The 26,500-nt window shown below is 40.9% G+C and overlaps 1 protein-coding gene and 1 pseudogene across 13 annotated transcripts in view; one reads left to right on the top strand and one right to left on the bottom strand.

Moving 5' to 3' along the window:
• Positions 1-26,500, bottom strand: part of NEO1 (neogenin 1) — a 377,465-nt gene that overhangs the window by 40,039 nt on the left and 310,926 nt on the right. For all 12 annotated transcript variants that reach the window (XM_079767544.1, XM_079767540.1, XM_079767550.1 and 9 more), the window contains one exon: positions 24,855-24,950. In XM_079767544.1, the coding sequence (XP_079623670.1) occupies positions 24,855-24,950 (96 nt within the window). The remainder of the gene's footprint in view (positions 1-24,854; positions 24,951-26,500) is intronic.
• LOC307097517 (neurofilament light polypeptide-like) lies at positions 16,612-21,183 on the top strand (annotated as a pseudogene). The gene is made up of 2 exons: positions 16,612-16,761; positions 18,234-21,183. The product of its transcript is annotated as a neurofilament light polypeptide-like (transcript).

Below are 26,500 nucleotides of genomic sequence, written 5' to 3'. Positions count from 1 at the left end.
ATAACTACCCAAGAAATTGAAGCAGTAATAAAAAATCTTTCAGCAAACAAAAACCCTGGTCCGGATGGCTTTACAGGGGAGTTCTACCAAGCATTCAAAGAAGAACTAAAACCTACTCTCATCAGACTATTCCAAAAAATTCAAGAGGAAGGCTCGCTTCCAAGCTCTTTCTATGAAACCAGCATTACCCTAATCCAAAAACCAGATAAAGACACCACAAAAAAAGAGAACTACAGGCTAATATCCTTGATGAACATAGATGCTAAAATCCTCAAAAAATTCAAGCAAATAGATTCAGCATTACAGTAGAAAGATCATACACAATAACCAAGTTGGATTTATTCTGGGGATGCAAGGATGGTACAATATCTGCAAATAAATAAATGTGATACATCACATAAACTGAGTGATAAAAATCATATAATCATATCAATCGATGCAGAAAAAGCATTTGACAAAATCCAACACCCTTTCTTGATAAAAACTCTTAGCAAAGTGGAAATAGAGGAATCATACATCAACATAATAAAAGCCTTATATGACAAACCTACAGCCAACATCATACTCAATGGGCAAAAACTAAACTCATTTCCCCTAAGAACAGGAAAAAGACAACAATGCCCACTTTCACCACTCCTCTTCGACATAGTACTAGAAGTGCTAGCCATAGCAATCAGACAAGAAGAAGAAATAAATGGCATCCAAATTGGAAAGAAGAAATAAAACTCTCCTTTTTCACAGATGACATGATACTAGACATAGAAAACCCCAAACTCTATCAAAAACTACTAGACCTAATAAATGAATTTGGCAATGTAGCAGGATATAAAATTAGCACCCAGAAATCTATGGCCTTTTTAGTGAACTCACAGAAAGAGAAACAAACAAACAAACAAAAAACCTAATTCCATTTACCATTGCAACTAAAAAATTAAGATACCTAGTAATAAACTTAACAAAGGACGTAAAAGACCTGTACTCGGAAAACTTCAGGGCATTGAAAAAAGAGAGAGAGGAAGACATAAACAAATGGAAGAACATATCATGTTCATGGATTGGTAGAATCAACATCATTAAAATGTCCATACTACCCAAAGCAATCTACAGATTCAATGCAATCCCCATTAAGATACCAATGGCACATTTCAAAGATCTAGAAAAAACTTTCCAAAAATTCATCTGGAATAAAAAAAGACTCCGAATAGCCACAGCAATCCTGAGAAGAAGAACAAAGTCGGAGGGATCACAATACCAGATATCAAGCTATATTACCAAGCCACATTTCTAAAAACTACCTGGTACTGGCACAAGAAGAGACATAAAGACCAATGGAACAGAACAGAGAACCCAGAAATCGACCCAAACCATTATGCCCAATTAATATTTGACAAAGGAGGCAAGAGCATACAATGGAGTCAAGACAGTCTCTTTAATAAATGGTACTGGGAAATTTGGACAGATACATGCAAAAAAAAAAAAAAAAAGAAAAGAAACTAGATCACCAACTTATACCATACACAAAAACAAACTAAAAATGGATAAAGGACTTGAATGTAAGATAGAAAACCATAAAAATCCTACAAGACTCCATAGGCAGCAAAATAGCCGACATACGTTGTAGCAATATCTTTATAGACACAGCTCCTAGGGCAATGGAGACTAAGGAGAAAATATACAAATGGGACTACATCAAAATAAAAAGCTTCTGCCCAGCAAAAGAAACCATCCACAAAACAACAGGAAAGCCCACTGCATGGGAGAACCTATTTGCCAATGGTATTTCCGATAAGTGCTTAATCTCCAAAATTTACAGGTAACTCATGCAACTTAACATAAGGAAGACAAATGATCCAATCAAAACATGGTCAAAGGATGTAAATAGACACTTTTCGAAAGAGGACATACAGAAGGCCGAGAGACATAACATGCTCAAAGTTACTAATCATCTGAGAGATGCAAATCAAAACAACAATGAGATACCATCTCACACCTGTCAGAATGGCTATCATCAAATCAACAAACTACAAGTCCTGGCGAGCATGTGGAGAAAAATGAACCCTCCTCCACTGCTGGTGGGAATGCAGACTGGTGCAGCCACTGTGGAAGACAGCATAGAGTTTCCTCAAAAAGTTAAAAATGGAACTCCCATTTGACCCAGTAATCCCACTCCTGGGACTATATCCCAAGAAACCAGAAACATCAATCAGAAAGGATATATGCAACCCTATGTTCATAGCAGCACAATTTACAATAGCTAAGATTTGGAAACAGCCTAAGTGCCCATCAGCAGATGAGTGGATTAAAAAACTTTGGTAGATCTACACAATGGAATATTATGCTGCTGTAAAAAGGAAGAAACTTTTAACATTTGCAACTACATGGATGGAATTGGAGAACATTATGCTAAGAGAAATAAGCCAGTCAGAGAAATATAAATATCACATGATCTCACTCATATGTGGGATATAATGATCAACATAATTTGATGAATAAGAATAGATCGATCTAGAGACAAATGGTAGGGGAGGAGGGGAATTAGAGAGCAACCAAAGAACGTGTATGCATGCATATTAGCATAACCAATGGACATAGACACTGGGGTGGTGGGGGCTTGCCCAGGGTGGGAATGGCTGGGGTGGAAGGTCAACTGGGGAAAAAGGAGACATATGGAAAACTTTAGACAATTAAAAAAAACCCCACACACACAAATTAGTGACAAAGAAAAAATCCTCAAAGCAGCTAAGGAAAAGAAGGAAGTGACCTATAAAGGAAAACCCATCAGAATCTCATCTGACTTCTCATCAGAAACTCTGCAAGACAGAATAGAGTGGAACCAAATATTCAAGCATCTGAAAGAGAGAAATTACCTGCCACAAATAATATATCCAGCAAAATTATCCTTTAAATATGAAATAAGGATGTTCTAAGACATAGAGAAGCTGAGGGATTTTGTCACCAGAAAACCTCCATTGCAGGAAATACTCAAGGGACTTATTCTACCTGAAACAAAGAATATGAAGTCACAACACTACAAGTAAGATAATAAAAAAACTTACAGCATAAATAGGGATAATTTGTGACAACAAAAACATACAAGGGGAAGGCAGAAAGGTCTGAACTGCCAAAGGAAGATGAAGATCAGATGCACTCAAATGGGGAAAAAAACTACAGTATATAAGCAACTTCATTTTTTATAAACCTAATGTCAACCACACAATAAAAATCCCCAAACAGGACATATAGCTTAAAAAAGAGAAAAGATGAGTGAAATACTACCAAACAAAAACAAAAGATAGAAGCATAAAGAAGAAGAACCAATGAAGGCACAGAGCTACCAGAAAACAAAAGATAACATAGCTATAGGAAATCCTTATACAACAATAATTACCCTAAATCAGTGATGGAGAAGCTATGACACGCGTGTCAGTACTGACACGCGTAGCCATTTCTGATGACACGCGGCCTCAGCGGCCGCATGCCGAGGATGAAACATTTGCTGCTCCTGAGGATGAAACATTTGCGAAATAATGTTTTTTCCTCAAAGTGACACACTACCCGAGTTATGCTCAGTTTTTTGGCGAAGTTTGACACACCAAGCTCAAAAGGTTGCCCATCACTGCCCTAAATGTTAATGGTCTGAATTTACCAGTAAAGTGGCACAGAGTAACACAGTGGATCAAAACCCAAACCCAACCATATGCTGCCCTCAAGAGACACATCTGAGCAGCAAAGACAAAGGTAGATTCAAAGTAAAGGGTGGAAAATGATTCTCCAAGCAGATAACATCCACAAAAAAGTAGGTGTACCCACACCTAAATCTGACAAAACAGATTTCAAGATAACAAGAGAAAAAGATGGACACTTTATAAAGGCAACACTATATCAAGAAAACCTAACACTGAGGGGGCGGAAGATGGCAGCGGGCAGGGCGGAGATGAGGGAGAGGGTGTGAGTGAGTGAGGGGGTGAAAGGAAAGTGTGTGGATGTGCGTGGTTTGTGTGTGAGTGAGGGACAGTTAAATCCGGCAGGAGTAGCAGGGACTGGCAGACCAGGCTCTCCTGGACAGGGAGAGACTAACACCACTGCGGGCACTCCCTGGGCTGCGGGGCTAGGGTACAGAGTGCATGCCATCTTGAAGGGGAGAGCGGCATCTTCTAGGAATTCATCAACACCACCACCCAGACAGACCTTGGACACTGCCTGTGACCCTGCAGCCACTCCAGCCAAAATCCTGCTGCCACTCCAGCCAAAATCATGCTGCACCACAGACCTTTAGACCCTAGGACCTCCACCTCCAAGGTGCACGCTCCTGAAGCAGTAAGTGCGACTTCCCCTCTCCCCAGTGGCCGACCTCCTGATGCCACAGTCACGCTTTTCAAGGATACAGGCCTCCTGAGCCCACCACCCCACAGGCCGCTTTTGGGTGCCACCGCTGGGCTTGCTCCTATCCAAACAAGGGCTCACTGCCCCTGCAGTAGAAATTCTGAATTTCCCCTTCCTGAATACCTGCCCACAGACACCGGGGTGGCGCAGCTTCAGTGCCAGGGCCACTCTGAGTGCATGAACGCCCCGCCACTGGGCGCGCGTGTGAACCCAACCAAAGGCACAAGGCCCCCGGCAGTAGAAATTTGGACTTCCCTCATTCCTGGCTGCCTGCCAACAGACACCTCAGTCATGTGGCTTCAGTGCAAGGGCCTATCCGAGTGCACTTCCCTGGCAATCGGCCCTGGGGTACCTCTGTGAGCCACCACTGAACGTGTGCGAATTCAACCAAGGATGCAGGAGCAAAAACTGAGTCTTCCCACTTCACAGCTGCCGACCTCAGGACACCACAGCCATGCTTTTCCAGCATGCAGGCCTCCTGAGCCCATCACCCCAAAGACAGCTCTTGGGTGCCTCTGTGAGTCCCCACTGGTCATGACCTAATTCAACCAAGGGCGCAAGGCACCCAAAATTGGGACATCCCCCTACCTGGCTGCTGACCTCTGGACACCGTAGTTGCGCCTACTGAGCCCACTGCTCCTATAGGAGGCTTCTGGGTGCCTCCTTGAGCTCGGCTGGGTGTGCTCATATCCAAACAAGGGCGCACGGCCCCAACAGAAATTTGGACGTCCCCTTTCATGGCTGCCTACCCACAGACATCAGACACCACATTGCGTGGTTTCAGCATGCAGGCACCCTGAGGACACTGCCCCAGCAGGCAGCTCCCGGGTGCCTCTGTGAGCTGCCACTAGGTGCACTGGTATCCAACCAAGGGCTCAAGGCCCCGCAGTAGAAACTTGGACTTCCCACTCCTCAGCTGCCGACCGCCAGTCACTGCAGTCGCACCGATCCAGTGCACAAAACCCCTGATCCCATTGCCCTGGCAGGCGGCCCTTGGGTGCTTCTCTGAGCCACTGCAAGGCACAACCCCAGCCGCTCGCATCCAGTCCCTGCGGTAGTGCTGCCCCAGCACAAGGGTCCCCTAAGCCCACTGCCCAAGCAGATGGCTCCAGGGTGCCTCTGTAAGCAGCCACTGGGTGCATGTATCCAACCAAGGGCACATATCCCCTGAAGAAGAAACTGGGACTTCTCCCTTCAAAGGGCCGGTGGCACATCACAATCACTGCGATCCAGCATGTGGGCCGCATGAGCACACATCCATTGCAGATGGATCCTGGGCCTCTGTGTGCTGCCAAAGGGCGTGTGCCTCTCTAACCAAGGACACACGGTAGGAGCCACGACATCCCTCTCACGGCTACCTACCTCTGCACAGCTTGATGAATTACTGAGGACTTGCCTCCCAAGACAAGGTCACATTGTTTCAGCCACAGACGCCAAGATTCCCACACCCCCAGCTGCTGGATCCTGAACTCCCTCGTGATTCAGAGAGGGAAATCACTTTTGCCAGAGTCCCAATGCCTCAACCACAGACTACGAGACACCCACCCCCCACTGTCACAGGCCCTGGGCCCCTCGTAGTGAGTTGCAGAGTGATGGTAATTCAGCAAGAGTCCCACCACACTGGCCAAAGCTACAGTACCTTGAGCATCAGGCCCAAAGACTCCTTCCTCCAAAGCTGTGGACTCTGGGAACCCACAGTGAGCACATACCAGTGAGACCTCAGACAACCTTTTCCACAAGAGCTGGCACCACAATCACATCCAAAACAGCTTGCATAACAAAGCCAGGGGTGAGTCACATTGCCAACCCAAGACAAGAATTCATCCACGAATAAGAAACTAACATTAAAGATCTTACTACATCAAGAGAACCCAAATAGCTCAAGTAGGGAGCTCTGCTAGATCACCAAGCCCAGGAGACTTGAGACTGCACTTGAAAGAACCTGGGTAGCAAAGCAGTAGGATCTAAGAAACAGAAACAATTAAAATGTTACAGCAAAAAATGGGGAGACAAAAAAACAACCCCCAAAGGAAAGAAAAAGAGGAATCACCAGAGGGAATTAAATAAAATGGAGGCAAGCAACATGTCATAGAAAGAATTCAGAGTAATGGTTACAAGGATGCTCAAATGGCTGGATGACAAATACATACAACTCAATGAGAATTATAAGGAGCTAAATGAGAATGTCACCAACATAAAAAGGAACCAAGAGGAAATAAAGAATGACACAGCTGCAATAAAGAACACAATGGAAGCCTTAAACAGTGGACTAGAAGAGGCTGAGGACCATATCAGCAAATTAGAAGACAAAGTAGGAAAAAGCACACAAATACAGCAACAACTGGAAAGAAAATTTAAAAAGCAAGAGGAGAGCCTAAGGGAGATTTGGGACAACACAAAATGAAACAACATCCGAATAGGGGTACCAGAAGGAGGGGAAACTAAACAAGGAATAGAAAACCTGTTTGAAGAAATAATGACAGAAAGCTTGCCCAATATTGGCAAGAAAAAAACCACGCAAGTCCAAGAAGCACATAGAGTCCCAAACAAGATGAATCCAAAAAGACCAACACCAAGACACATCATAATTAAATTGGCAAATATCAACAACAAAGTAAGAATCTTAAAAGCTGCCAGAGAGAGACAGAAAGTTACCTACAAGGGATCTACCATTAGAATATCAACTGATTTCTCAACAGAAACACACTAGGCCAGAAGGGAATGGAATGAAATACACAAAGTGCAAAGCAAGGTTCTGAATCTAAGAATACTATACCCATCAAGGTTATCATTCAAAATTGAAGGTGGAATCATGAGCTTCAGAGACAAAAAAGGCAATGCAAGAAATGCTAACAGGGCTGCTGTAAAAAGTAAAAAAGAAAGGCAAGAAGGAACACAAAAATTAAGAATAAAAATGATGACAAATAAATACTTATCAATAGTAACATTAAACATAAATGGATTAAATGCTCCAATCAAAAGACATAGGGTAGCTGAATGGATAAGAAAACATGACCCATATGTTTGCTGTCTGCAAGAGACCCAAGTCAGAACAAAGGATTCACACAGACTGATAATGAAGGGATGGGAAAAAATTTTTCAGGCAAATTGAAATGAGAAAAAAGTTGGGATTGCAATACTTATATCTGACAAAATAGACCTCAAAGTAAAGGCCATAACAAGTGATAAGGAAGGTCACTTCATAATACTAAAGGGAGCAATTCAACAAGAGGATATAACTCTGGTAAACACATATGCACCCAATACAGGAGCAGCCAAATACATAAAACAACTTGTGGAAGATATCAAGGGAGAGATCGATAGTAATACAATCATAGTAGGGGACTTAAATACCCCACTGACACCACTGGACAAATCCTCTAAACAAAAAATCACCAAAGAAACAGCAATCCTAAATGACTCACTAGATCAGATGGACTTAATTGACATCTTCATAACATTTCACCCCAAAGCTACAGAATATACATTCTCCTCAAGTGCACATGGGTCATTTTCAAAGATAGACCACATATTATGACACAAACAAAGTCTCTTCAAATTCAAGAAGATAGAAATCATATCAAACATCTTCTCAGATCACAATGGCATAAAACTAGAAATCAACTACAATAAAAACAACGAAAAAAAAGTCAAACACCTTGAGGCCAAATAGCATGCTAGTAAACAATGATTGGGTTACCAAAGAAGAAATAAAAAGCATCATGAAAACAAATGACAATGAAAACACAACAATCCAAAATCTTTGGGACACAATGAAAGCAGTCCTGAGAGGGAAGTTCATAGCCCTACAAGCCTACCTCAAAAAACAAGAAAAAATGGTAATAAATTACCTAACGGTGCAACTTAAAGTATTAGAAAGAGAGCAACAAGAAAAGCCCATGTAACGAGAAGGAAGATAATAAAGATCAGAGCAGAAATAAATAACACAGAGACAAAAAAAAATACAAATGATCAATGAAACCAAGAGCTGGTTCTTTGAAAGGATAAACAAGACTGATGAACCTCTAGCCATGCTCACCAAGAAACAAAGAGAGAGGGCCCAAATAAATAAAAAGAGAAATGAAATAGGTGAAGTAACAACTGACCCCACAGATATACAAAGGATTGTAAAAAAAATAATACGAGCAACTCTACTTGAACAAACTGGACAACCTCGACGAAATGAACACATTCCTAGAAAAATACAAGCTTCTAAAACTCAATCAGGAAGATTAAAAAAACCTGAATAGGCCGATAACTACTGATGAAATTGAAACAGTAATCAAAAAGCTTCCAGCAAACAAAAGCCCTGGACCAGATGGCTTCATAGGGTATTTTTAAAGAACATTCAAAGAAGAACTAAAACCTATCCTCAGACTTTTCCAAAAAATTCAAGAGGAAGGCACACTTCCAAGCTCTTTCTATGAAGCCAGCATTACCCTAATCCCCAAACCAGATAAAGACACCAAAAAGAAAGAGAATTACAGGCTAATATCCCTGATGAACATAGATGCTAAAATCCTCAACAAGATTCTAGCAATCTGGAACCAACATTACATTAGAACAGTGATAGGCAACCTTTTGAGCTTGGTGTGTCAAACTTTGCCAAAAAACTGAGCATAACTCGGGTAGTGTGTCACTTTGAGGAAAAGACATTATTTCGCAAATGTTTCATCCTCAGGAGCAGCAAATGTTTCATCCTCGGCCGCCTCAGCAGCCGCATGTCATCAAAAATGGCTACGCGTGTCAGTGCTGACACGCGTGTCATAGCTTCGCCATCACTGCATTAGAAAGATCATACTCCATGACCAAGTGAGATTTATTCCAGGGATGCAAGGGTGGTAAAATATCTGCAAATGAATAAACATGATACATCATATAAACAAAATGAGAGCCATAAATCACATAATCATATCAATTGATGCAGAAAAGGCATTTGACAAAGTCCAACACCCCTTTCTGATAAAAACTCTCAGCAAAGTGGGAATAGAGGGATCATACCTCAACATAATAGACGCCTTAGATGACAAACCTACAGCCAACATCATACTCAATGGGCAAAAACTAAAATTGTTTTCCCTAAGAACAGGGACAAACAGGGATGCTCGCTTTCACCACTCCTGTTCAACAGAGTACTGGAAGTGCTAGCCACATCAAATCAGACAAGAAGAAGAAATAAATGGCATCCAAAATGGAAAAGAAGATGTAAAATTGACATTATTCGCAGATGACATGATACTGTTTATAGAAAACCCTAAAGACTCCATCAAAAAATTATTAGACTTATTAAATGAATTTGGCAACGTAGTAGGATACAAAATTAAGGCCAAGAAATCTATGGTATTTTTATACAACAATAGTGAACTTACAGAAAGAGAGATTAAAGAAACAATACCATTTACCATTCACCAAAATAAATAAATAAATAAATAAATAAATAAAATTAAGAAACCTAGGAATAAACTTAACTAAGGAGGTAAAAGACCTCTACTCAGAAAACTACAGGACGTTGACAAAAGAGATAGAGTAAGACATAAATAGATGGAAGAGCATACCATGTTCATGGATTGGTAGAATCAACATCATTAAAATGCCCATACTACCCAAAGCAATCTATAGATTCAATGCAATCCCCATTAAAATATGAACGGCATATTTCACAGACCTAGAACGAACTCTCCAAAAATTCATCTAAATAAAAAAAGATCCTGAATAGCTGCTGCAATCCTGAGAAAGAAGAACCACGTAGGAGGGATCTCAATACCAGATATCAAGCTGTATTACAAAGTAGCTGTTCTCAAAACTGCCTGGTACTGGCATAAGAACAGACATTTAGACCAATGGAATAGAACAGAGAACCCAGAAATTGACCCAAATCACTATGCTCTATTAATATTTGACAAAGGAGGCAAGAGTATACAATGGAGTCAAGACAGTCTCTTCAATAAATGGTGTTGGGAAAATTGGACAGATACATGCAAAAAAATGTAACTAGACCACCAACTTATAGCATACACAAAAATAAACTCAAAATGGATAAAGAACTTAAACATAAGACAAGAAACAATAAAAATTATAGAGAAATCCAGAGGCAGCAAAATCTCAGACATATGCCGAAGCAATCTCTTCACTGATACAGCTCCTAGGGCAATGGAAACTAAAGAGAAAATAAACAAATGTGACTACATCAAAATAAAAAGCTTCTGCACAGCAAAAGAAACCATCCACAAAACAACAAGAAAGCCTAATGCATGGGAGAACATATTCGCCAGTGTTATCTCCGATAAGGGTTTAATCTCCAACATTTACAGGGAACTCATACAACTTTAAAAAAAGGAAGATAAACAACCCCAATCAAAAAATGAGTAACGGACCTAAATAGATACTTTTCGAAAGAGGACATAAGGAAGACCAAGAGACAGAAAACATGCTAAAAGACACTAATCATGTGAGAGATGCAAATCCAAATAACAATGAGGTATCCTCATGCACTGCTGGTGGGAATGTAGACTGGTGCAGCCACGGTGGAGAACAGTATGGAGTTTCCTCAAAAAACTAAAAATGGAACTCCCATTTGACCCAGTGATCCTACTTCTAGGAATATATCCCAAGAAACTAGAAATATCAATCATAAAGGATATATGCACCCCTATGTCCATAGCAGCCAATTTATAATAGTGAAGATTTGGAAACAGCCTAAGTGCCAATCAGCAGATGAGTGGATTAGAAAACTGTGGTACATCTACATAATGGAAAATATGCTGCTGTAAAAAGGAAGGAACTCCTACCATATGCAACAGCATGGATGGAGCTGGAGAGCATTATGTTAAGTGAAATAAGTCAGTCAGAGAAAGATAAATATCACATGATCTCATTCATTTGCCGATTATAATGAACAACATAAACGGATGAACAAAAATAGATCCAGAGAGAGAAGCATCGATCAGATGCTCAAACCTCAGAGGGAAGGTAGGGGAGGGTTGGGGTAAGGGGTAGAGGTCAACCAAAGGACTTGTATACATGCATATAAGCATAACCAATGGACATAGACACCAGGGGGGTGAAGGCATGAACAGGAGTGGGGTGGGGGACAATGGGGGAATAAGGACACATATGTAATACCTTAATCAATAAAAAAAAAGAAAATATAACACTTTTTAATATATATGCACCCAGCCAGGAAGCACTGAAATATAATAAACAGCTACTCACAGAATATTCCATTCAATGTTCTAGACATATCAGCCAATCAAAAAATCAATAAAGAAATATTGGCCTTAAATGAAACACTAGACCAAATGGACATAATTGACCTTTACAGAACATTTCATCACAGAACACCAGATATACCTTCTTAGCATAAACTCCCCAGGTCCATCCATGCTGTTGCAAATGGTAAAATGCCGGAAACCAATCACTGTTTCACTAACAGAGAGATGTGGACAGGAAGCCAGAAGGCTGGTCAACAAACTTAACTGCTCTAACCACTCACCTGCCAGTAAAAGAGTTCTTTCTTTTTTACAGCTGTGTAGTATTTGAAGTTAAGTGACATAAGCCAGTCAGAGAAATTTAAGTATCACATAATCTCACTATATGTGAAATCTAATGAACAAAATAAATGATGAACAAAATAGATCCAGGGACATAGAAACATGAAACAGACTGTTGAAGCTCAGAAGAAAGGCGGGGGAGTGTCGGTGGGTGGAAAGAGATCAACTAAAGAATTAGTATGCATTTATGCCTAACCAATGGACACAGACAATAGGGTGTGAGGCCTGGGGTGGGGAGTGGGGGCAGGCTGGAAGAAGTCAATGGGGTAAAAAAGGGGACATATATAACACTGTGAACAATAAAGATTTTTAAAAAGATCACACATTATTATTCTCCATGGCACATGGAACATTCTCAAAGATTTAAAAACGTTGAAATTAATCCAAACATATTTTCTAACTATGATGCCTTGAAATTAGAAATCAACTGTAAAAAGAGGTAAAGAAACCCACAAATACATGGAGATTAAACAACATACTACTAAAAAATGACTGGGTTAAAGAAGAAATAAAAGATGAGATCAAAAGATATACAGATACAAATAAGAATGGTAAAACAACATATCAAAACCTCTGGGATGCAGTGAAAGCAGTAATAAGAGGGAAGTTTATATCATGCCAGAGGATAAGACCAACAAGCAGTTAACATATAAATTCGAGAAGTCTGTTAGAAGGCTGATGGACTTAAATATTCAGCAAGGGCTGAAAATCAGCATAATATTGCCTGCTGCTGGCTGAATGGCTGTAGGCAATCCCCTAACCTGATAATCCTTTTATTGTTTACTAAACCTTACCATTGATATGCCTGTTTGCTTTGCTAAAGGGCAAATGTGTATTCTAGTAAATAAAAAGCTGATGGGTCTGGAGATTCAGAGAGCTGCTCTGCTAGAGGGTAAGTTCTCCTCCTGGCTCGCTATGCCTTCTAAATTTATATTTCTTGTCTAGTGTATCTGTGTATGTGCAGCCCCTTCTCCAGACCTTGAACCCGAGCTGCAAATGGATTCAGTGGTCACATCTGGCGCCTGAACACAGATACTTGGAGAAGAAGATTCACTGGAGTGAAAAACAAAGAAAATTCACTGAAAAGGTGGGAACTGCACCGAAAAAGGTGGGGAATCACTGTGTATAAAGCCTGTGCCAAGCTATGGGGAAGTCTTGAGTGTAAGTGGGTGGGGATGTCTTCTATTTCCAGCCAGGCTATAATGAGGAAGAATTTGAGTAAAAGGCAAAAATATCATTGTAAATTTTAGCTTATATGCTCAAGGATAAAGAAATTAAAATGTCAAAAGGTACTCTCTTAAATCAGGCTCAAGGAAAATGAGTGCCCTTGTATTCTTTTTTTTAAAAATATAAATTTCTTTATTGATTAAGGTGTCACATATTTGTCCTCATCCCCCCATTCCCATCCCACACCCCTCCCGCCCTTGTATTCTTTAACTAGGTGGGCTCTTGTTCAAAGTGCATTATGTCTAATTCGTATTGGGGATCAAAAGTATGTCTCTAGTGTGGAAAGGCTCAAGAGCTAGAGAAAATAGGGCTATCAGTCCTTGTACAAAAGGTCTCTTTAATGCTTTGTCTGAAAATTACCATATGACACCTTGGGACAGGCAGACTTTAGCTAAAATAACTTTAGAGGCCAGTTAATGCTACGGAGAGAACAGGAAAAGATCCATGAAAAAAACTGATTTATTAAGTCTTGTCTATATGTTATGGGTGCTTGTCTGTTGATTGTTGTTTTATCTGTCTTTGTTGTTTATTATTAGTCTATTAAGCATGCCTTTAATTTAATTTAATAAGGAAAGAAACATAGGTGGCCAGGCCATTTACTGAATATCCCCAGAGCAAACAGGATGTGGGGGTGGGGAGACATGTGGCCGATGGTACATGTCCTAGGAGACAAAGGGAGGTAGAGATATCTAAAAAAGACGCCAGCCCATTAATTACTAGGTCTTTTGGTGAGCCTGTAAAATGGACGCCCACTCCCAAGAGTGCTATTAAAAGTCTCATTTTGCCATGTTTTTATTTCCCAGTCTGTCATTTGAAATTTGGATAGATGAGACATTTTCACAATTTAAGGGATGCATCTGGGATTTCTGTATCCATTAAGAGAAAAAGGCTAGCTTAAGAGACGGTGCATCCTGCTCGATTTTAGGTGGCCTCTTGATTGAGCCCCATCTCTTTACAGATACTATAGAATAAACCCAAGACTGTTTTTCTTTAAAAGATGGCAAAATGACACAAGGAAAATATACAGGCCAGGTTTGGGCAACAAGATTAGTGTTTCCATAATAATGGGCAGTTCTTGAATAATAATGGACCGTATTCCAAGGTTAACAATAAAGCCACTGAAAGTTAGTAAGTTATCTCTGTTGCAGAATTTGCCAAAGTAAATGCCATAGATGGTGATAATTGGCTTTAAAATCTCAAAATTGTTAAAACATAAATAAATAGATGTAACTAAAATGAAGGATTTGTAGTGGAGCTTTTCAGTGATAATTATAGGTATACTAGAGGCCCAGTGCACGAAATTCGTGCACGGGGGTGTGTGTCCCTCAGCCTAGCCTGCACCTTCTCCAATCTGGGACCCCTCGAGGGATGTCCGCCTGATAGGATCGGGCCTAAACGGGCAGTCGGACATCCCTCTCACAATCCAGGACTGCTGGCTCCCAACTGCTCGCCTGCCTGCCTTCCTGATTGCCCCTAACCACTTCTGACTGCCAGCCTGATCATCCCCTAACCACTCCCCTGCCAGCCTGATTGATGCCTAACTGCTCCCCTGCCAGCCTGATTGCCCCTAACTGCCCTCCTCTGCAGGCCATCTTGTGGTGGCCATCTTGTGTCCACACGGGGGCAGCCATCTTGTGTTGGAGTGATGGTCAATTTGCATATTACTTTTATTAGAAAGGATAGAGGCCTGGTGCACAGGTGGGGGCCAGCTGGTTTGCCCTGAAGGGTGTCCCGGATCAGGGTGGGGGTTCCCTTGGGGCGTGGGGTGGCCTGGGCAAGGGGCCTGTGGTGGTTTGTAGGCCGGCCACACCCCCCAGCTACCCAAGTGGAGGCCCTGGGATTTATTTATCTTCTATAATTGAAGCTTTGTAGCCTTGAGCGGAGCCAAGCCTCCTGCTCACTCAGTGGCCGCAGCAATTTTTGTTAGGATTTATTTATCTTCTATCATTGAAACTTTATAGCCTTGAGCAGAGGCCAGGAACTTGGCTTCCTCCATTGCCGGGGAAACCCAAGTCTCCTGCTCGCTCTGTGGCCACAGCCATTTTTGTTGGGATTTATTTATCTTCTATAATTGAAACTTTGTAGCCTCGAGTGGAGGCCTGGGCCGGCCAGGAAGCTTGGCTTCCTCGCTTCCTCTATCACCGGGGAAACCCAAGCCTCCTGTTCGCTCCGTGGCCGCAGCCATCTTGGTTGGGTTAATTTGCATACCCGCTCCTGATTGGCTGGTGGGCATGGCTTGTGGGTGTAGCAGAGGTACAGTCAATTTGCATATTACTCTTTTATTAGATAAGATTAGTTTCTTAAAATATAATCAAGGTCTCACATAAAATCAGTTATAGGAGAAGCCAATATTTTATAAGCAAATTGGTTTTAACAAAGTCCAAAGTAAAATTTGCATATGTATGCAAATGAGCACTAGCCAAAAAGAATGCTGTTTAAAAGTAAATTTTAAGCTTAATAAAAAGTAGAAATTTCAAAAATCTCTTCTGCTACTATTTACAAAGTAAACTAAAAGTTATTATTCAAGCATTAATTCTCACCATTAATAAGATACCATAAGTAAAAAGAGTTACTTTTACTTGCTATGTATGCCTTACAGTTTTGGCCAGTATCTGAAAAGCAACTGTTTGTTGTTCTGTTTAAAAGAAAAAAAAAGGTTTTTAAAAGAAACTCACTAAATGTGGCCTAGAAATTACTCTGGGAGAAAAAATACAAGGGCATTCCCTTCAAATATCTAGAAAAGTATAATTAAAAAAAATGTATTAGGCCTCAAAAAGAAAAGTAACTAATTTGCATTTTGCCTCCCTAACAAAGCTTTTGTCAATATACTCAAAGACTGATAGTAGAAATCCAATTAGTGTCATTTACTGTACATACCCAAGGACAAATGAAGTTAGAAAATAAGCCTTATTTCAGACTGATTTAAATTGGCAAATTGAAATAAGTGAATATTCAGGGGAACTTAGTTGTACTAGGCAGGAACCTATTCCGATCAAGACTGCATTGCAGGATTTTCAAAAGCCAAAATATTGTACAGCAAGCAAAAAATGTCCCCCTTGCATGTTAAAACAAAAAAAGGGGGAATAGTGGAGAAATATTCTGTAAGTATACCACATCAAGCCTTAATCACTTTAAATTTTTTACTTGTAATGCTGATGGCAAAACACCCATGGAATTACACTGGTGTCAGAATAAGTCAAAGGAAAATGGTCTGGTTAAATGGAAAGATCCCGAGTCTGGTTTATGGAAGGGTCCCTTTATTAACCTTTGGTCGAGGATATGCTGTGTATTTCCAGAAAACTCCTCCAAGCCCATGTGGAAACTTCATCAATGGATCTGAGAGAGGAATTGACCAGACTACTCCAACCACAGATAGCAGTAGCCCCAGCAATACGATGACAAGACAGAGAAGAAACAGTCTAGAGATGGGGGATGTTAAAGATGCCTTGCCATGCTAGCAGTCATCAGCTGTGCGTCAGTTCTGGTTGCCCTGGACAAAGCCAAAGAAGGTCGGACCTGCATTGTCATTTCCCACCGATTGTCCACTATCCAGAACTCGAATATCATTGCTGTCATGTCACAGGGGACAGTGATTAGCAAGGTGACTCAAAGAACTGATGGCCCAGAAAGGAGCTTACTGCAAACTAGTTCCTTTGATGCCTGACAACAAATTTTAAAAGGACTTGAAAGAACTCAATCCTTTTCATTGAATCTAAAAGTCTTAAAAGGACTCAAGCCCTGCAAATGGCATACACCTTTCTAAATTTATTAAGAAAACAAAAAAGGGGGAAATGCCAGAGGATAAGACCAACAAGCAGTTAAAATATAAATGTGAGAAGTCTGTTAGAAGGCTGATGGACTTTGATATTCAGCAAGCGCTGAAAATCAGCATAATATTGCCTGCTGCTGGCAGAATAGCTGAAGGCAATCTCCTAACCTGATAATTCTTTTACTGTTTACCAAACTTTACCATTGATATGCCTGTTTGCTTTGCTAAAGGGCAAATGTGTATTCTAGTAAATAAAAAACTGATGGGTCTGGAGATTCAGAGAGCTTCTCCACTTGAGTGAAGCCTCCGCCTGGCTCCCCATGCCTTCTAATTTTATATTTCTTGTCTAGTATATCCATTTGTGTGCAGCCCTTCTTCAGACCTTGAATGGTAGCCGCAAATGGATGTGGCACTCACAATGTCATAACAGGCCTATCTCAAGAAACAATAGAAATCCCAAGTAAACAACCTAACATCACATCTTAAAGTACTAGAAAAAAAAAAGAACAAAAGTAACCCAAAGTCAGCAGAAAAAAAGGAAATAATAAAAATTAGAGCAGAATTAAATTAAATGGAGAATAGACTATACAAAAAAAAAATCAAGAAAACAAAGAGCTGGTTCTTTGAAAAAATTAATAAAATTGACAAACGGCCAGTTAGATTCACTAAGGAAAAAAAGGGAAAAGATGTATATAAACAAAATCAGAAATCAGACAGAAGTCATCACAGACATTACAGATATACAAAGGATCATCTACACTAATAAGAGAAAAATGCTAATTGACTGTACCTCTGCTACACCCACAGCCAATCAGGAGTGATATGCAAATTAAGCCAACAAAGATGGAGGGTAAATTTGCATACGCAGGAGGGGTGGGCAGCGCCTGATGCCACCTGCGGGGTCCAGGCCGCCATGGGGGGCTGGGCAGGCTGCGCCTGACGCCGCCCGCGGGGTCCAGGCTGCCATCGGGGTCCGGGCAGGTTGGGCGGGCTGTGCCTGATGCCATCCGTGGGGTCCAGTCCACCATAGGGGACCGTGCAGGCCAGGCGGGCTGTGCCTGACACCGCCCGCGGGGTCCAGGCTGCGATCGGAAACCGGGCAGGCGGGGTGGGCAGCGCCTAATGCCGCCCGCAGGGTCCAGGTCGCTAACGGGGACCTGGGTAGGCGGGGGTGGCCAGGTTTTCTGGGATCACTGTCTGCCCCCGGGCTGCCTACGGACACTGGTGGAGCAGGCCGGGTTTTTAATGAAAATGGGAAGCCTGTGCCCTGTCCTGGCGAGGAGAGGGCAGTGGGCAGTTAGCAGGCACTAGGGCTTGAGAGCAACCTGCAGTCATGCTACCAGGAAGAGGTGCTGAACCATGATGACGCAGAGGTCTGGCTGATGGAGGTGCACAAAGGTGCAGAAGAGGCAGCTCTCGCCAGCGCTGAGCTTGAAAAGCGCATCGACAGCCTGATGGACTAAATCGCCTTTCTGAAGAAGGTGCATGAAGAGGAGATCACCGAGCTGCAGGCACAGATCCAGTACGCTCAGATCTCTGTGGAGATGGACATGTTCTCCAAGTCCGACTCTCTGCCGCGCTCAAGGACATCCGTGCCCAGTACGAGAAGCTGGCTGCCAAGAACATGCAGAATGCAGAAGAATGGTACAAGAGCTGCTTCACCGTGCTGACTGACAGCGCTGCCAAGAACACCTACGGGGTACGCGCTGCCAAGGAGGTGGTGTCTGAAAGCCGCCGCCTGCTCAAGGCCAAGACCCTGGAGATCAAAGCATGCTGGGGCATGAATGAAGCTCTGGGAAAGCAGCTGAGAGAACTGGAGGATAAGCAGAACTCGGATGTTAGTGCTATGCAGGACACAATCAACAAATTAGAAAATGAGTTGAGAACTACAAAGAGTGAAGTGGCATGATATTTAAAAGAATACCAGGACCTCCTCAATGTGAAGGTGGCTTTGGACATTGACATTGCAGCTTACAGGAAACTCTTGGAAGGTGAGGAGACCCAGCTCACTTTCACCAGCATGGGAAGCATAGCCAGCGGCTACTCCCAGAGTTCCCAGATCTTTGGTCGATCTGCCTACAGTGGTTTACAGACTAGCTCCTACTTCAGTGATGAGCAACCTTTTGAGCTTGGTGTGTCAAACTTGGCCAAAAAACTGAGCATAACTCGGGTAGTGTGTCACTTTGAGGAAAAAACATTATTTCACAAATGTTTCATCCTCAGGAGCAGTAAATGTTTCATCCTCGGCATGCGGCCGCCTCTCATCAGAAATGGCTACGCGTGTCATAGGTTCGCCATCACTGTCCTACTTGATGTCCGCTCGTTCCTTCCCTTCTTAATACACCAGCCACGTCCAGGAGGAGCAGATAGAGGTGGAGGAGATCATTGAGGCAAAAGCAGAGGAAGCTAAGAATGAACCCCCCTCTGAAGGAGAAGCTGAAGAGGAGGAGAAGGAGAAGGAAGTGGCTGATGAAGAGGAAGGAGAGGAAGAGGAAGAAGGTGCCAAGGAAGAATTTGAGGATGCAAAGGAGGAAGAAGAAGGAGGTGGCCGAAACCGGTTTGGCCTGCGGACTCCAGGGTCCCAGGTTCGATTCCGGTCAAGGGCATGTACCTTGGTTGCGGGCACATCCCCAGTAGGGGGTGTGCAAGAGGCAGCTGATCGATGTTTCTCTCTCATCAATGTTTCTAACTCTCTATCCCTCTCTCTTCCTCTCTGTAAAAAATCAATAAAATATATTAAAAAAAAAAACAAAAAAAAAAAAAGAAGGAGGTGAAGGTGAAGATGCCCAAGAAGCTGAGGATGAGAAGAAAGATGAAGGTGCTGGGGAGGAGCAAGCAACCAAGAAGAAAGATTGAGCCCCCCCTTTCCTTAATTATTTCAGGAATAATCCTCCTGAAACCAGGTCAACCCCGCCACCAACCAAGCAGTTGAGTTCCCGATACTATATGAATTAAGAAGTCAATGTATATAACATTCTGAGGTGACTCAGGTTGGACATTAAATGTTGTGCTATGACTTTTCTCCTTATGCAGAGTATCTGTTTGCTTGCAGAGTGGCTTCCTGGCTTGCTGCCAGCCTGTGCATGGTCCATGCTTATGAGTTCAGGATCTATGACAATGTGAATAATTCAGATGTTTACAATAAAAACACATGAATACATGAATTCACTAATGTTAATTTTAAACTTCATGGAAAAAACAGTCCTTTGAATCTTTGGTGGTTAGAAATTAAAGACCTCAAATCATGTGCAATAAACAGTAAATAAAGTTACACTGAATGACAAAAAAAAAATACATTAGGGGCCAGGAAACGTTCAAAGAACTGGGGAACCATTCCCAAATCAGGAAGGGAAGTCACAGGGTGTATATTATTGCTATGAATACAGTATTTCCTACTACTTACAACATATACAATGTAATGTATTAGATGCCTTCCTATTGCATGAAGTATGTATTCTCATAGAGTAATACTGGTAGATATGTTATAGTTATGGCAGTATGTCATATCCTATCTATATTAATAAAAGGGTAATATGCTAATAGACCAGGAGACCTTCTAGACGTCCTTCTGGACAAAGCCATGGTGGCGGGGCCGAAGCAGAGGCAGTTAGGGGTGATCAGGCCAGGAGGGGAAGGCAGTTGGGGGTGATCAGGCCAGGAGGGGAGGGCAGATGGGGGTGATCAGGCTGGCGGGGGGTGGAGGGAGGCAGTTGGGGGTGAGCAGGCCAGCAGGAGGGTGCAGTTGGGGGCAATCAGGCCAGCAGGCAGAGTGGTTAGGGGTGATCAAGCAGGCAAGCAGATGAGCAGTTAGGAGCCAGCAGTCCCGGATTGCGAGGGGGTTGTCCAACTGCCAATTTAGGCCCGATCCCACAGGGGTCTCAGATTGGAGAGGATGCAGGCCGGGCTGAGGGACACCCTCCCTCCCCTATGCATGAATTTTGTGCACCGGGCCACTAGTACTAGAATGTTATGAAAGACTTCATGCCACATTCAATAACCTAGAAGAAATGGATAAGTTCCTAGAAATAACCTTCTTAGACTAAATCATGAAGAATTGAAAATCTAAATAGACCAATCAGCAGTGAGGAAATGGAAACAACCATCAAAAACCTCCCAAAAAACAAAAGTCCAGGACCAGATGGCCTCACCAGTGAATTCTACCGAGAGTTCCAAGAAATAAAACCTATTTTTTTCACACTCTTCCAAAAAATTAAAGAAGAGACAATACTTCCTAACACATTCTATGAGGCCAATATAAACCTGATACCAAAACCTGGCAAAGACCACACACACACACACAAACCCAGACCAATATCCCTGATAAATACAGATGCAAAAATCCTAAACAAAATACTAGCAAATCAAATACAACAGTACATCAAAAAAATAATACATCACGATCAAGTGGATTCATTCCAGGGGCAAAAAAAATGGTTCAACATTTGCAAATCAATCAACATAATATACATTACCAAATAAAGGATAAAAACATATGATCTCATCAATAGATGCAGAAAAAGCATTTGATAAGATACAACATTCATTTATGATGAAAACACTCAATAAAATAGGAATAGAAGCAATATACAGATTTAATGCAACTCCCATCAAAATCCCAATGTCATTTTTTAAAGAAATAGAATGAACGAGAAATCATTAGATTTGTATGAACTACAAAAGACCCCGAATAGCCAAAGCAATCCTGAGAAAAAAAGAAAGAAGCACGCTCCCTGACTTCAAATTATACTACAGACCTACAATAATCAAAACAGCATGGTATTGGCAGAGAAACATACATAGATCAATGGAACAGAATAGAGAGCTATAAAACTACAAGTATATGGACAGATAATTTTCAACAAAGGAGCCAGAAATGTACACTGGAGTACAGATAGTCTCTTCAATAAATGGTCTAGGAAAACTGGAAAGCCACATGCAAACGAATAAACCTGGATTAGAGTGTGCCCCCATGTACAAAAAGGAATTAAAAATGGGTCAAAGACAAAATATAAGACCTGAAACAATAAGTTACACAGAAGAAAATATAGGTACCAAACTTATGGATCTGGGTCGTAGAGAATATTTTAAGAACTCGATCCCAAAGGCAAGGGAAGTAAAGTAAAAAATAAATGAATGGGACTATATAAAACTAGAAAGCTTATGCACAGCAAAAGAAATGGACAACAAAACAAAGAGGAAGCCAACCAGACAGGAGATGATATTGGCAAACAGTAGCTCCAACAAAGGTTTAATTCCTAAAATATATAAAGAACTCATAAAACTCAACACCAAACAATCAATCAAAAAGTGGGCAGAGGACCTAAAAATACATCTCTTCCAAGAAGACATACAAGCAGCCAATAGATATATGAAAAGATGTTCAACCTCACTGGCAATTAGGGAAATGTAAATTAAAACTACAGTGAGATACCACCTGTTAGAGTGAGCATTATCAACAAGACAAACAATAACAAGTGTGGGAGAGGTTGTGGAAAAAAGGAACCCTCATTCACTGCTGGTGGGAATGTAGACTGGTGCAACCACTATGGAAAGCAGTCTGGTGATTTCTCAAAAAATTAAGAATACAGCTATCATATGACCCAACAATCCCACTCCTGGGTATATGCCCAAAAAACTGTAAATCATGTATTCGCAAAGATATCTGCACCCCTATGTTCACTGCAGCATTATTCATGGTGGCCAAGACATGGAAACAACCAAAGTGTCCTGAAATAGAGGTCTGGATAAAGAAGATGTGGTCCATATACACTATGAAATACTACTCAGCCATAAAAAAAAAAAAAGAAATAGCCCCATGTGCAACAACATGGATGCACCTTGAGAACATTATGCTAAGTGAAATAAGTCAGTCAGAAAAAGCTAAGAGCCATATGATTCCACTCATATGTAGGATGTAAAACTGAAACTTATGAACACCAACAGAAGTGTGGTGGTTGCCAGAGGAAGGGAGTTGGGGGGAAAGAGGATCTTAATATATGCTGACAGAAGATTTGCCTCTGGGTGGTGGGTACACGGCGCAATATACAGATCTTATAACATAGAAATCCATACACGAAACCTATATGTTCATTTTGACCAATATCACCCCAATTAATTTAATAAATAAATAAATAAAAACAGAGGCCAGAACAAGCACAAAGGCATCGAGTTACACAAGCCCCGGTCAATACAGCAGGATCTGTTTGGGCTTTTCCAACTCTTTGGTCAGTACACACTGATTTACTTAAGTTAAGGTTTTAAAATGGGCTTCCCACATGGTTATCGTGACTAGCCCTTTCTATTAACTCAAAATTTGAAAAGGCCTAGGCCTTGTTTATAAATAATTGCAAAGCTAAAGTAATAGTTTCCATGTGTGTATTTCCTACACAATGAGGACTAAAAATAACAGAGGAACAACATGCATTATAAAACAAGGCTTTGTTCAAAGATTAGGACACATACTACCAATTACAGAAAATGCACTTCATGTGCAAAAATCATTAAGACTTCTTTGAGAAAATTTTTTATTTGTAATAACTCTTGTAAAAACTAGCTGGGTTTGCCGAAACCGGTTTGGCTCAGTGGATAGAGCGTCAGTCTGCGGACTGAAAGGTCCCAGGTTCGATTCCGGTCAAGGGCATGTACATTGGTTGCGGGCACATCCCCGGTGCGGGGTGTGCAGGAGGCAGCTGGTCGATGTATCTCTCTCTTCGATGTTTCTAGCTCTCTATCCCTCTCCCTTTCTGTGAAAAATCAATAAAATATATTTAAAAAAAATAGCTAGGTTATCTGTGTTAGGAACATTTTCCTGTGTATTTCTAAACAGAAGAATATACTTTTAAGTCATATAAAAGGAAATAATTTCAAATTTCCTTTTTTCTATTGTAGGCTGAGTTAAGAAAGTAGCAAATAACTTATTTAATATTCTCTTTTTTAATCTTGCTTTTTATCCTTTATGAAAAATTATTTTTAAACAAGTTGTAAATTATAAGTGCACAGGATAGAAGACAGGACAGATGACCACCCATATAGTCATGATGTTGGTCATTTTAAGTAAAAGCACAAAAAAAGGGGGACAGAGATGGGCTTTTTAAAAAGAATAATGCCACATTTGTAATATTATACAAAGTATCCAGAAGACATAGCAGGCAAAATAGATTCACAATTCTGAGAAACAAATGAAAAAGAGTACTTCTGAAAGTGACAAATTCTTTGATTTTTCAGTACCCATTAGAAAAATTTACAACTTTAATGTATTACTTTGGTAAACTTTCTCATTGAGATCTAAATTAGATGTTTTATATAACTATAGAAACTTTACATTATATGGATAATCCTTTAAAGATATTTTAAATAAATTACAAAAATGAATATTTGGTCTCTTTAGTAATAAATATATAGTTGATCAAATGGATAGTAAATCTGACTTCATAATCTTTATATAAAGCTTATGAAAAGCACATACAAAAATACTTCCCCAACCAACTTGGGTGTCTAATAAAGAAAATGTTGGATTTATCAATCGTATACATTTATTGCTACCATCAGTAACCTATATCATTCCTCAAGAGATATGGAGATATTTTTGTCTTTTTACTCATTTTAGTTATAAGTCACATAACCTAAAGATGAAAAATCACTTTGAATTCTCTCACAATTATGCTTTCGAGATCCCAACACATCAAGAATATCTTTACATATCTACATAGAATTATTTACATGACAGGATTATTAATAGTGTCTAAAAAGTGAAACAGGAATTACAGAATGTTCCATATTGAAAGCCCACATCCTATTTGAAGCCTGCATCCTAAATTGCCATATTCTTTTCCTTCCACTGATACGTAGGGTAAGGCTTCATACCATGATTCTACTTAAGCTGATGGAAAAAAAGCCAAAGACCAGGGATGGACAGGATACCTTACCTGTATGAGGTCTGGTCACAGCACTCTCATATAGAGGGATGCCTTCACCCACATTGTTAAATGCTTTCAAGGTAATCACATAATGAGAGCTGGGATCTGAAGGAAAGAAACAAGTCAAAACACTTAAAAAAAATTCTCACTACAGAATTTTAAAAGTTCATGGGTCTTAACTGCAGAGGAAACCAGGAGGGAAGATTTAAGATTTAAATGTGAGATTACTAATATTTTGAGGTGTGAGGAGATGTGAGATGGCTCTATATACAGTACAGTAGTCCCCATAGGAGACATGTTCTAAGACCTCCAGTGGATGTCTGAAAATAGTATCAAACCCTACATATACTATGTTTTTTCCTATGCATACATACTTATGATAAAATTTAATTTATAAATTAGGCACAGTAAGAGATTAACAACAATAAAATAGAATTGTAACAATGTGCTGTAATAAATGTTATGTAAATGTGGTCCCTCTCTCTGTCTCTGATAAAAATTTGATAACTGAAACGGCTAAGTGACTAACAAGCAGGTGGCATACTCAGAATGGTTACATCCCGGGTGGGAGACAGAGTGGGATGGCTTGAGATTTCATCACACTAGTAAAAATGATGTGCAATTTAAAACTGATAATAAATTGTTTATTTCTGGAATTCTTCATTTAGTATTTTTAGGCCTTGGTTGTCCGTGGATAATCAAAACCAAAGAAACTGAAACAGTTGTTAAGGGGAAACTTATCCACGTTGCAGGGTAGGAAACCTGTCTGGAGTTATTACCAGAAGTGAGGTTGGCTGTGCTTAAATTCTCTCTTGAGTTAGTACCAGGAGTGAGTGTAGCTGTGCCTGAATTCTCTCTTGGCCTAAGCTAATGGGTGGTTTAGTGATGTTATTATATAGTGTGGGGCTAGGATTAGAATGAGTACGTAAATCTTCATGTGTTGAAAGCCCACAGATAAAGTCTGAAATTAAACAAACCCCTTTCTTTCTCAGAAAGAGGACAGCAACTACCACAGCCAAGGTAGAGAACTAGGAGAAAAAAGGTTAACTCAGAAACTGCTGAATGTCTTTAACTCTTAAGGGCGGGGACGGGGACTCCACATCTGGGAACTGCCTAATCTCATCTAGCCTTCATCTAGACTTCTTGGCAGAATAAGACATGGCCCAGGATTACGACGGGCTTGGAGGTGATGCTGCAGGAAATGGGACTGAAAGGAACACTTCCTCCAGGTGGACCATACAAAATGCTGCCAGTCAGACTCTTTGAAAAGTGTGGGCATTAAATAGTTGGGATAGCATTCATTTTCCTATTTGCTGAGGTAAATTAGGATGACTCTACTTCATAACATTCCTGATCCAGGCAAAATTTTGGACTAGTAACTTCCAAAGTCCAGTCAGAATTGGAAACTTGATCCCTGGCCTGTGTTACTCAGTGGTTAGGGCATCAGCCTGTGCACCAAAGGGCAAGTATTTGGGTTGCAGGTTTGATCCCAGGCCTCAGTGGGGGCACCTGTGGGAGGCAATCAATCCATGTTCCTCTCTCACATTGATGTCTCTCTCTCTCTCACTCCCCCTCTTCCTTTCACTCTCTCTAAAAATCAATGGGAAAAATATCCTCGGGTGAGGAATGAAAATAAAGAAAGAAGTGAAAATGTG

Source organism: Cnephaeus nilssonii (genome assembly GCF_951640355.1).
Source record: "Cnephaeus nilssonii genome assembly, chromosome: 4".
Taxonomy (NCBI): Eukaryota; Metazoa; Chordata; class Mammalia; order Chiroptera; family Vespertilionidae; genus Cnephaeus; species Cnephaeus nilssonii.
The sequence above is the reverse complement of the archived record's forward strand: the minus strand, read 5'-3'. Positions and strand labels throughout refer to the sequence as shown.